At 43.8% G+C, this 12,924-nt stretch overlaps 1 protein-coding gene across 23 annotated transcripts in view; it reads right to left on the bottom strand.

Annotated features, from left to right (window-relative positions):
- The window catches only part of TCF7L2 (transcription factor 7 like 2), a 197,061-nt gene that overhangs the window by 111,791 nt on the left and 72,346 nt on the right, over positions 1-12,924 (bottom strand). For all 23 annotated transcript variants that reach the window (XM_060125476.1, XM_060125471.1, XM_060125475.1 and 20 more), the window contains exon 4: positions 8,908-9,009. In XM_060125476.1, coding sequence (XP_059981459.1) covers positions 8,908-9,009 — 102 coding nt within the window. The remainder of the gene's footprint in view (positions 1-8,907; positions 9,010-12,924) is intronic.

Below are 12,924 nucleotides of genomic sequence, written 5' to 3'. Positions count from 1 at the left end.
ATGGAGTAAGGGCACATCCTTCCAGGGAAGCCTGAACTTTTTCTTTTGTTTAATTCCCCAGAGACAATAGAATCATTCTGATCATGGTAAGGCTAACTGTCACACACTGCTGACAGTTATAAAAACTGAGGCCTATCGGGAAGATATTTGTGGTTATGTATCAAGAAACTGTTTTAAAATTTTGTTCTCTTTTACCTTTCCTCCTAGTAATCTATCGTAAGGAAATAATACAGGGTGGGGGTGGAGGTGAGGAGGGAGCACACAAAGATGTCCCTCGCAGGATTATTTAGAGTAGCAGAAACAAAAGGAGATACCCTAAAGACCCAACAATACGGCACTGATTAAGTAAATTGGGGTATGATCACAGTATGGGCTATTATGTGCTTATTAAAAATCCTTAAGAATTTTAATGACATGGAGAAGTGCTTATTCACTACAGCGATTTTTATTTTAAATAAATACAAGGCTGAAAACATTAAGCGCTACCATGAGCTCAAGAATGTTGAAAACAAATATAAATATTAATACACTCAGCAGAAAAAGTCTAGAAGGAAATATACCAAATATAGCAAACAATTCGTAACATAATCTCTGAGTGTTAAGATTAGGGGCTCTTTTCCAAAGTGTCTACAATGAACATAAATTTGATGAATGAGGAAAGCTACACTTAATAATTAATGTCACCTACTTTAGAGGTAGGATTTTTCAATCAACAACGAGCAATTCCCATCCTTAAATAGTTTAAGATCAGTCACTGAAGATGTGAGTCACAATGGGGGATAATCTTGAAGAGGAAACTTGGTGATGAGGGAAGGATGCACAAGACATACCTTCTTATTCTCAAGATGGGTAAGTGGAAGAAGCCTGAGCAGAACTGAACAGCAAAACACAAATCAAGTCTGAGCGTTTCAAGGAGAGAGATTTCAGTGCAATACGAAGACAGAACTTTAAGAACCCCTGTTCTACCAAAGGAAATGGTCTGCATCAGGAGATAGACAGATGCCCCGTCTCTATGTTCAAGAACAGTATGGCCAACAGAGGACTTCTGAGCAGTGATTAAACAACAGAAGGGACAGCACTGGGTGACACGACATGTGATTTGAAGGTTGTGAAACGTTCTGTGATTCTAATCTGAAGAGGATACAACTGAGCTTACACAATCCTTCCTGGTAGGATATTTCCATCGCCATGGTGGCCAGCTGCCACCCCATGAACCCAAACCTCAAAACTTCAGAACTCCTCGCCGTAGAGTATTTTCTGGAAGGAGACAGGAAGCTTGGACTTTTAACCATAGACTGTTATGGACCACCCTGGGGTTTACTCCACTCTCCCTTTAAAGCACACCTGATCCGATCTACCACGTCTTCCCTGAAGAAAGATAACTTGGTTGCCTGGTTCTCAATGGTAGTTCCTCATAGCTCTCCTTATAAACATACTAATATATGGGCAGGGCTCACAGGCTTGCTTTATATCCTTACACAAAACATACACCCTTAATCATGGTTTTTTCTGTGAAATGGGAAAGGTCTGACTCAGCCACTGTTAGGAAACACATCCTAAGTATTCTAGAAAGTCTGGCTGAGTCACAGATAAATGGATTTAAAAAAAAAAAAAAACACAAGAGGAAAGTGTATGTGCAGTGGACTGCAGAAAGTGCACAGGGAAAGGCTTTTAGGAAGTTGGCACAGTTCACACCCTCATATCACCTGATGTTCGCCTGCCCCCGGAGCATCTGCCCTCCACTCCCACAATGTGTCAGGGAGTCTTCTGCAGTAATCACACCCAGAAACCAAATCCCTAGCCAGCCTCACATCCCACTCTCCAGTGAAGCGAGCGGGTCTCCTCGGGCAAGCCCACCCCGTCCAGCTGTGGCTGGGGGCTCCACTCTGCACACGGCATTGTGCCCTAGTTACCTGTCTCTTTCTCAGCCACCCCTGGGGTCGGGGGGGTTAAGAGGATGACATGCTCTGGGGTAGGCTGCCTTGCTTCATATCCGGACTCCCACAGCTGGGCAAATACTTCACCTCCCTGTTCTGAGTTCTTCCTCTGTAAAGTGGGGATAATTAAATATCTGAAAAGCACCTAGCACAATGCCTGGCACAAAGGAAACGTCCCAGACTTATTTGTTATTATTGTTACTATCATTCATCACCGACTCCACTTTCTGCATCTAGAATACTTTTTTCCCCACACGGTAAGCGATCACTAGATATCTGCAGGATCAATGAATGTGGGTCAGTGACTGAATCAACGGTGAATACAAGACCAAGAGAGGAAGACCAACTAGAGCTACTCACCTAAATTTTGGGGAAGGAAAGGGAGAATTCTCCACCCTTCCATAAATACATTCTGAAGAAACGGAAATCTAATAGATAATCGACATAACTCTTAAGTTTGGATTGTTAATTAAGTTTGAATTGTTCCCATTTCATATCGCCACACCGCTTTGTGGGGTCAGGAAACCTAGAATCTTAATCTCTCTAAAAAAGACAACTCAGGGAATTCCCTGGCAGTCCAGTGGTTGGGACTTGGTGCTTTCACTACCGTGGCCTGGGTTCAATCCCTGGTCTGGGAACTGAGATCCTGCAAGTCGTGAGGTGCGGCCAAAAACAAAAGAAAGACAACTCATTCAGCTGTACTCCAATTAAAAAAAGAGAGACATCTCTTGAACTGAGTAGACATTTTTCCAAAGGAGGTACATGAACTATGCCAATAGGTACACAAAAAAACGCTCAACATCACTAATCATCAGGGAAACGTAAATCAAAACGACGAAGAATTAATCACCTCACAGCTGTCAGAATGGCTGTCATCAAACGACAAGAGATAACAAGTGCTGACGAGGACGTGAAGAAAAAGGAGTCATGCACTGTTAGTGGGAATGTGAACTGATGCGGCCGTTATGGAAAACAGCATGGAGGTTCCTCAAAAAACTTAAAAATGGAACTACCGTATGATCCAGCAAACCTACTTCTGGGTATATATACAAAAGAAACAGAAACAGGATCTCAAAGAGACATCTGCACTCCCATGTTCCCTGCAGCATTATTCACAATAGCCAAGATGTGGGAACAAGCTAAGTGGCCATCAACAGATAAACGGATAAAGAAAATGTGTTACATGTAGAGAGTGGAATATCATTCAGCCATGAGAAAGGAGATTCTGCCGTTTGTGACAACATGGACGGACCCTGAAGGCATTATGCTAAGTGAGATAAGTCAGACAGAGAAAGACAAATACTGCATGGTATCACCTATAAGTGGAATCATGAAAAGCCGAACTCACAGAAACAGAGAGAATCCAGTGGTGGCCACCAGGGACCCAGGGGTGGGGGAAACGGGGAGACGTTGGTCAGAAAGTACAAACTTCTAGTTATGAAAAGCAGTAAGTTCTGGGAACCCAATGTACAGCCTGAGGATTATAATTAACAAGACTGTACCATATACTTGAAAGCTGCTAAGACAGTAGATCTCTAATATTCTCACCACAAAAAAGAAATGGTAATTATGTAATGGGACGGGGCTTTAGCTATGCCGTGGCAGTAGTTATTTTATAACATATACGTGTATCAAATCAACATGCTGTACACCTTAAATTTACACAATGTCATATGGCAGTGATATCTCAATAGAGCTGGAATAAACAAAAAAAATTTTTTAATTAAATTCTTCCTCCCTCACTGACAACATCGAATCCATCAGCAGTTCTACTGATGGTCCCTCCAAATGTGTCCACTTCACCTTCCCCACTCCCAGCAGCTTAGCGCAAGCCAAAACCCCCCGATGGTTTCCCACAGTGGTTAGGGTCAAGCACCCAGTCCTCAGCATTCCCTACCCAGGCCACTGTCCCTGTGCTTCCATGACCAGCAGCCATCAGAGCTAAGCTCTCTTCTCTTTAGGACCTTCATACATGTTCTTCCTTCTGCCTGGAATGTACTCCCACCTCCCATCATTCCTTGGGGAATAATTTCTACTCTCTTTTGAGCACAGATTAGGAAGCACTGGATTACAATAAACAAGATGCTGTATCCGTTACAGGAACTAAACTTTGTGGGGCTTGCTCGTTAATATAAATATTATTTGATCGATTGAACTCCACTTGTTAAGAACATTTAATCTACACGTTCATTTTTTTACAAGGTGGTAACCCGTATACCACATGAGAAAAAAAAACCCAATCAGATTAAAATATGCCAACAAGATGCTTCCCCTGGCCAACTCCAATTGATCCTTCAAATCTCATTTTAAATGTCATTTCCTCAGGGGACAGTCCTGGCCCGAAATCCTCAGCAGCTTCTCAGTGAACATCCCATCTCCTTGATCATACACCCTCACGGGCCCAGTACCCCTCACGGCACCTGGCACAGAGAGAGCCTCCCACACAGACAGGGGCTGCGATGGTTTTGCTGGACCTCAGCGTCTAGGACAGAGCCTCCTATCACATACTACCTGCTACCAAGCATCTGGCAGAACAGGACAGAATACAACCCAAGCCAAATAACAGCGAAACACCCGCTTGTACTTAATAACCAAGAGGATGCTCTCAAAGTAATTTTTTTGTTATTACCTGCAAGTCAGCTCCCCTGCACCCCGCCCCCAAACTCTTCAGAAACAACAGTGGAAGATTCAGCATGCCCTCTGAGCTTGAAAACGCTCAACTCAAACAGCAGACACCCTGTCTGAAGTCCTACCATCGTACATTTCGTAAGAGCTTTCCCGCTCTCTTTCAGCATTTAAGCAACAACACCAACCAAAAAAGAGTTACACGCTCCAGTCTGGCGGGCGTTGCTTCTCGGGATTCAGACGGCTTTCTCATCACACACCCGCATGTTCATTACACAACAAAACACACAAGACCCCAAACCGCTAGAAATCCACCCCAAGGTAAAACTCCACACCAACTTCAAGAGGAAACCCCCAAGACACAACGGTAGGAACTTTTGAAGCCTTTTGCCATTTTGTAAGATACATACTATACCAAAATACCACCATTTCTGGTACAGAATCTTTTTCTGTTGGGTACAAAGGAAGTTAAATGAAAGTCTTTGCATAGCAAAGACACTGGGGGTGGTGTCCGGGGAGGGGCTCCTCACAGGGGCCCTGGAGGTGGGTTAGACAAGACTCGGACAGCACCACGTAGCACAGCCCAGCTGCCTGGCACTCATTTTGGAAGAGGGGAAAAAAAGAGGCAAAGAATTTAAAATATAAATTTAAAAAACCCGAGAAAGAAACATGAGCGAGTTCTATGAATTAGAACACAAACTCGGGAGGCTGAAGACAAGAGAGGACACTGGCACCTGTGACTTCAGAAGTCCATGAATTTCTGGGGGGATCGGGGGGAAAGGGAAATCCAAGAAGAGGGAGAGAGAGACAAATCTGTGGCATAAATTCCTATTTTTTGGCTAGGCAAAACAAAAAAATGTTTAAATCATCATCCTTGGGGAATAATTTCTACTCTCTTTTGAGCACAGATTAGGAAGCACTGGATTACAATAAACAAGATGCTGTATCCGTTACAGGAACTAAACTTTGCGGGGCTTGATTCTTAATATAAATATTATTTGATCGATTGAACTCCACTTGTTAAGAACATTTAATCTACACATCCATTTTTTTACAATGTGGTAACCCACATACCACATGAGAAAAAAAATCCAATCAGATTAAAATATGCCAACAAGATGCTTTAAATTGCCATCTGAAAATTCTACCCCCATGGGTACCAGGGAAAGTTATTTTCTTAGCAACCTGTGATAGCTATAGTCTCTATAATGGTTAGTAACAAACACTGGACACTTCTCTAGTTTCAAAATAAAACATTAGAAATAATTATGAAACAGCCTGGCCCAGAAATTACAATAAATCAAAATTTCGGAGAAACTAGGAAGCAATCCTCAGGCAATTATTTTGAAACAGGTCTGATGAAACACTGTGATGTGACAACATTTTATTCAAAAGAGTAAAAAAAAAGAAAGTGAGGAAGAGCCCAGTGTCTCAAGAAAAGTTAGCCATTCATCAGAGAATCTGAAGGAGAACCAGAGTCTTCTGGCCAATGTTGAGCTATACAGAGACCTGAATGGTACATCTGCCACAATCCAGAATGCCCCCCGTATAAATACAGATACACTGTACCTGCCAAGCTGGTCTGGGTCGGACACGTTGCCCTACGTCCAGTGAAAAGGTATCATAAATTTATACTACCAAGGTATACAACTCCTCAATCCCCCAAAACTATACGAGACCCCGAGGTCAGCAACCTCCAGACTTTCTTCCCCCGCTATGTTCCCATTCTCCCTCTTCCAACTCCCTTCCCACCTCCACACCCCCTCCTCAGCCCTCATGTCAGGTGGAGACAGCAGAAATGTACAATTACAGGGCTGACTCAGATAACCAAAGACACCAGTCAGTTGCCACAAGCGTTAAGTGTTTCACGAATTCAGTTTCCTTTTTGTCCAAGTTCATGGCTTCACTCTCCAGCTCCCAGAGTCCACCCTCCACCACCACCCCATAACCTCTGTGCAGTGCCACTCCCCAGGTCCCCAGGAACAGAGCAGAACGCACAGAAGATGGGATTACAGCTGCCCGCTGTGGCTCCTTTGGACAAGGGTCTCCATCAGAACGTTGGTGTAGGCTCCACAGTGGTTGCTATGGTCAGCATGCGTCCCCCTCAACAGCAGAGGAAAAGGGAACCCAAGTCCCTTCACTACGCCCCCTGCCAAAATCCACATCGGCTCTGGAAAAATGTTTCACCAACTCCCTGATCGGTAATTTATACACGAGAAAACAAAGTGCTTAAGGCCTAAGTTGCGGCAACTGCCCTTATGGGATCTGGGGGGGGGGGGGGGGGGCGCCGCCCCGGTTGGGGCAGCAGTCATCTACCTCTCTCCAAATGGACAAACCCCATTCCGGGGGGGGGGGGGGGGGGCGGGTAACGCTTGCCAGCCTAGAGGTGGCTCACCGCCAGGCCACACCCAAGAGGGGCTGCGGCCACTAGGAACCACTTCTAAGAATTGCATCTTCTCCCCAGACTCGAGAGAGAAAAAGCCTCCAAGAGATTTTGAAGATATTGTCCCTTCCCTGTGCCTCCAAAACCAAGAAAAACAAAAACAAAAACAAAAACCCATGTGGGCGAGTCCTGCCCAGCATTTCCAAAAGCAGAAAAATAAATTTCAAACCTAGACCCCCCATTGGGAAATTCAGGGAGGCAGGAAAAGTGAAACAGACCGGCTTCCTTATTGTCCCCTCAAGGACTTGTAAACCAATCTTTGTGTATTGTTAAAATATTTTTTTACATGGCATTCATTTTTCTGGGAGAAACCTGCATGAGAACTCCCAAGTCAACAACTTCTTTATGCCTATGACACTGTCCCTAATAATGAGCCAATTTAGAGTAAGCAAAACAGAACCCAGCCACGGAAAGTTACTTTCAACTCCCTTAGGAGGACACAGTAAAAGAGAGCAGAGAACTGGGCCCAGTTCCCGTTTTCTGGCCGCTAACTCAGCGTGTGACATTGGGCAATTCACTTAAGGCATCTCTGGACCCGTTTCCTTTTCTGAGAGCAGGTAGGGCCTAGCTGATCTAAGGTTACTTTCCAGCCCTGAAACCTCAGCATTATAAGAGCATGTGTAATTATGAGCATCTGTTTTATTGTGGGGTTGAAGGAAGAAGCTTCCGGAAAATGTCAACCTTCTTTCTACATGCCTCATTTATAATATAAGGATTCGTAAGACCTTTTCACAAATGATGACTCAAAGAAGTGGTTTTATGGAAATAAATTATTTTGTGAAATATACACACACATACATATATACTTAATATTCATATAACAGAGGCAAAATTCATTAAATAATATATTCTCAATTATAGCAAGCTACAAAATAAGGAGGCAGTTAGCCTGAAACTTGACACAATGTATCTTAAGATTTTTCTACTTAAAATTATTTTGCCATTTTTAGAAATTAAAAGTAACATAGAGGTAAAATATATTAATGGATAACATTTTGTGATACTTAAATGAAAAACACATGAATTGTTTTGTGCTTTGCATAATTCTACCTGTCACGGATTCATTATAAAAATGTCTTCCATTAATTACTTCAAAAGTATGAAGTCCAACTCATGATATAAATATATAGAAGAGAATATTCTAATAAGGGTGAGCTATCTTCTCAAGAGGTTAATTTATAAGTTCCACTTTCAGAGCCTACAAAATCCTAAGAAAGTGCATTAAAAATACATGTAGACATACACTTTATGTTGTTGTCTCTTAGTAGTACAAACAAATGTTTTCTGTATGAAACCCACACGCTTTCAAAGCCATGGATGTACAGATTAAATTTAAGCCTTTCCAAGTTCATTTGTACTCCACGTTTACAATCAATCAGCCCAGATGAAAATTTTCTGATGTCAGTCTAGATTGTTCCTTTCCAATAATTAGGATAAATTGGTGAGTGTTTTGCTTGGGCCGGTGGGAGGAGGTGCAGGGGGTATGACTGGAAAGTCTCAAATCCAGGCTTTCCTTTTCGAGTTGCCTAATTCTCCGCTCTGCAACTCACCTCCCCTAAATGACTTTTTCAGGAAAGATTTGGGGTATTATATTTTTTCAATTGCTTTAATACCATTTCCAGTCTTCCCCACACCATGGTGATTGTGCCCTCTTAACTGGAATCCACAAAGCTAGATTCTAACCCAATACTAGGAGAAAAGGGTGGTGGGAACATTTCCAGCTAGATACCAAGGTCCAATAGCAGAAAACAAGTACCTTCTAGATATAAACCATATCCAAGAATATGCCCCCAAAAACTATTTTTAAAGAAAGAAAAACTGATAAACAAGGCCTGTTATCAACAAAAGAGCATTTTACCTCCCCACAATAAAGGAAGCAAATGCCTCTGTAAGATCACTTACAACGATGTGCGCCGGCGACGGAGAACGGGCATCCTTGAGGGCTTGTCTGCTCTGCAGGGTCCCCGCCTGGACATCAAGCAGTGGCCATTTCATCTGAAGATACTGGAGGGAGCAAACAAAAAGAACATGGAAAATGAATTTAGAAAAGAAATGCAAAACAGCTACCATGACACATGGATCAGAAACGGCAAAACTCAGAAGCGTGCAGATAACGACACCAAAACAACTTGAAAGCATGCAAGTGACAGCAACATCAATGACAACAGAAAAATCATGCAACACCGACAGGTTCTTCCTCAGAGTTCATGTTCAACAGGTACAAGCATAGAACATCAATATCATTAGCAATTAGTTTTGTCTTTACATTCAAACCACAGGGTGGCCTCAGATAAAATGATGCCATTACTACTACTCATTTGGAGAAGAGCAGTGGGGAGGGGGGAGAGAGAAGAAGAGACAGGACACATCTCTTCCGAAGGAATAAAGCAAATGGAGCCGCAAGCCAGAGGTGCCCTGGGAGACCAATTCCGAATCTGCTCTTTCAACAACCTTCATTTCTAAGATGCCATCATCCTTCACTTTCAAGAAAGCTCAGTATATACGTGCAGCTGTCCTTTACTAGAAGCTACCTGAGTAAGGTGAGAATGGAATTCCTCATCCAACCCCAAAGCTTATAAAACAAAAATATTTCATTGTTAAGAGAGGCACAGACAGGGCACGATGCAATTTCTACACTCGTCTCAAAAGGCCAAAGAAATTCTTAACACGCAGGTTTACCACAGAGAGAAAAATAAAGGTATATGCCAAATGGGTCCTTCTCTACCCTTCTCCGAGGTAGAAAATGAACACGTGGCACAAGAGCAAGAGCTACTTCTGTCCAAAGTGATACCTCAGCTTTCAGAGAACAATCAATTGATCCAGCTGCGCATCGCGCAGATCGTGGAATCTGAGGGAAGGCGGCCCGTCCGGTCACAGAGATATTTAGCACGTGTATAAGCAACTCCCAGATTTTGACTTTTGTTGGTGCCATTACACCAGTTTCATTTCACAACCAAACAAAACTTAGACACAATGCTAAGATTTTAACAAGGACATGTCAACACTAGCCTTTGTACCTCCAAAGGCCGACTGATGAAGGCGCCATCTTGATCTTTCCAGCGGCTGGTTTTACTACTAATTCTACAAAAAACTTACTTGAGGAACATGGATTAAAGCTTGCCTCATGCACAGCCTTCTTGTGAAGCATCATGGAAAGACAAAGATATGTTCCTTCAGAGAACCTAGGCACACGTGAGGGGGCCAACTCACCACAGGTAAGTCAAGACAGAATGTGGTGAAGCTCTGACAGAGACTCAGGGAACGTGCCAAGGGAAGGCCTGGAGAGAAGGTGGCATTTCTGAGAAGAGAGACTGAGGAAGGCTGCACAGAGTAGGTCTTGTCAAGTCAGAAGGATTCAGACAGAAAGAAAAAGGACGGCAAAGGGCAGTCCAGAAAGAAAGAAGGGTTTGCTCCACCCCCAAATGAAATGAAGAGCTAAAACCATACACAAGCTTTTTTCCATGGGTTCCTCCAAGACACGACTGTTCCGGCAAATTAAAACCAAACTTGGTGATACCTAAAGCTGGAAGACCTGACGCACGAGCCGCCTGCCAAACTGCACGGTTGTTTTTCCCAACCTAGATCTAGACGGGGTTGGAGCGACTTCTGCCACTCCAGAACTTTTACCTAGAAGCCTCCTGTGGTGAAGAAGCCTGGTTACGAGTTCTGGTAACTCACCACAAGACCTTCCAATTTCTCACCTCTAAACTGAAGGAGTTGTCCTAGCTGTGAAGGGGATGGGTGAGGGGCACCAAGGGACTTGTAGGATTCTGGGACCCCAGACAGGAAATGTCAGCAGGCACCCCCCAGTGACCCTTTTAATCAAACTATTTCCAAATATTTGTCCGGAAGCAACATCATCGCAAATTAAGAGACACTGAAGTAAATGTTTCCATGGTCTCCCTCAGCCCTATAACCCGAGCCAGCGGGCTATGGGAGTCTCGTCTGCCCTGTCTCACCCTTACTTCTTCCCATTCTCACTCGCCACATAAACATATGGGCCTCATTGGTCAAAACCACTCAATAGGGTCATTTCCTTGAGGCCAACCAAAATGGACGCCCGCCAACACTCACCTCTTCATCCCATGAAAACCTGTGAAGAAACATGGCAAGCTGAGTCGCCACACACCTACACCTCCCTCTGCCCTCAGTGGTGAGGGTTAGATTCATGGACAAGTTTTTGTCTTTGGTCATCTGCAAAACTGATTTGATTGTCTCCAAATACCAGCTCCCCAGAATGAGGAGATTCAGGCTTTGTTGAAGGCGACAGGCCTGCCCTGCGGACCCCACCCAAAAATGATCATACCCATAATGCAATATTAATGCGGAGACTTATAATTCCTACTTTACATAAAAGCTTCATTGTGCGCCCCAGCCAATCTCCGCAGGCTACCTGCACCACATACTTTTATGAGCCTACATTTCAGCACTCCGAGCCTACAATACACATAATTTTCAATTATGTTAGGGCAGCCCAGGATCACTGCCTATATAACATTACTGGTTGGAGGAAATGAGACTCGGCCCTGCTGCCCAGAGAGAGCTAACCAAATCCAGATGGTGGGGAAGACGGCCCCCGCCCGGCCGACTCACAGCGACCCTGCAGTGACAGCCTCAACCTCTCTGTCCCACTGCAACTCGATCCCACAGAACCGCTGGGTACCCGCAAATCTGTGCCCGTCCCTTGGGCCTTGGTTGGCACTCAAGCTGACGAGGTTCCTTTTGGGGAAAGAAGTATTAGGCCAGGATTTTTTAAAGGAAGTTATTAACCTCCTGCAAAAGTGATGGGTTTCCCAGGTTCCTTCATCTTCTACAATTGGTCCTTATTAATAGGGAAAATAAATAAATAAAGGGAAGAAAAAGGAAATTAGGTACTATTACAGCCCAGAGGAAAATCTTTTCCTTCCTGGAGACGTTTAGCAGCAGGAAATTCTCTTCTGTTGGGTCCTAAAGGAAGACCTGAAGGAGGGGCATCTCGGATTAATGAAAGGGCTGGATCGCCACGCCACATTTTCCCAACAGTTCAACTTCAGTTTTATATCCTTTTGGGGAAGGGAAAAAAAAAGTTCCCACCATCCCACTATAAAAGCAACACCGGGCTCCAGGCTCCCTTCCTTTTAGGCTGCTCAACGTGGAAATTATGAATTGCCTACAAAAACATTAATTTTCAACAAACTGCAATCAAATGGGGCTGTGGGAATTCCTGCATTGAAAACTGTTGAAATGGAGTCTACTCAAATTTCATTTGTAAAAATAAATAAATAAGTAAATAGGGTCATCTTGGCTTAAGCATTTCATCCTTCGTTTCATAATAATGTTCTGCTGAAGGACCACTAGGGTTCCCCCCGCCCCAGTCATATTTTATGACATATCTCAGGAAGCTTAAGTTAAGCTTTGGACCTGTGGGCAAAGTCTTCAATATATACACCACCAATGGCCTGAAATGAATCAAGGTGGCTTAAAGGCCTGTTGAATTGTCAGCAAAAAAGAAGGTATGTAGCTCTAATTTCTCCTACTCCACCTTCCGCAATAAAAAAGGAAAAGGAAAGGCAAATGGGGAGGGTCTTCCAAGTCAGAAGCCCCCTCCAAGATCTATGTTCCTGGTGATCGGCAGGTACTCAAGTGGGCCTGACAGGACCTGCTCCCCCAAAGGCATCCGCATCTCCATGAGTCCCATTTCCGTGACAAGGATAGCGAGGAGGGGCTGCTGGGAGGTCTTTGTACAAATGCATTATCTAAACACACAGGACAACTCAAAGAACAACAACGATGATGCTAATGAAGTTGCCGGGAAACCCCACATCCTTGATACAACACCAAGGCAGCTTCCCAGTACTTGCTTTCATTCACTCCCTTCCATAGATGGACGGGCACATGGAGACCACCCCCTTATTTGTTCAGAGCAGGGTTGGCAAACTT

Source organism: Lagenorhynchus albirostris, chromosome 16 (genome assembly GCF_949774975.1).
Source record: "Lagenorhynchus albirostris chromosome 16, mLagAlb1.1, whole genome shotgun sequence".
NCBI classification, from domain to species: domain Eukaryota; kingdom Metazoa; phylum Chordata; class Mammalia; order Artiodactyla; family Delphinidae; genus Lagenorhynchus; species Lagenorhynchus albirostris.
Note: the sequence above shows the minus strand (reverse complement) of the source record. Positions and strands in the feature narration are given on the sequence as shown.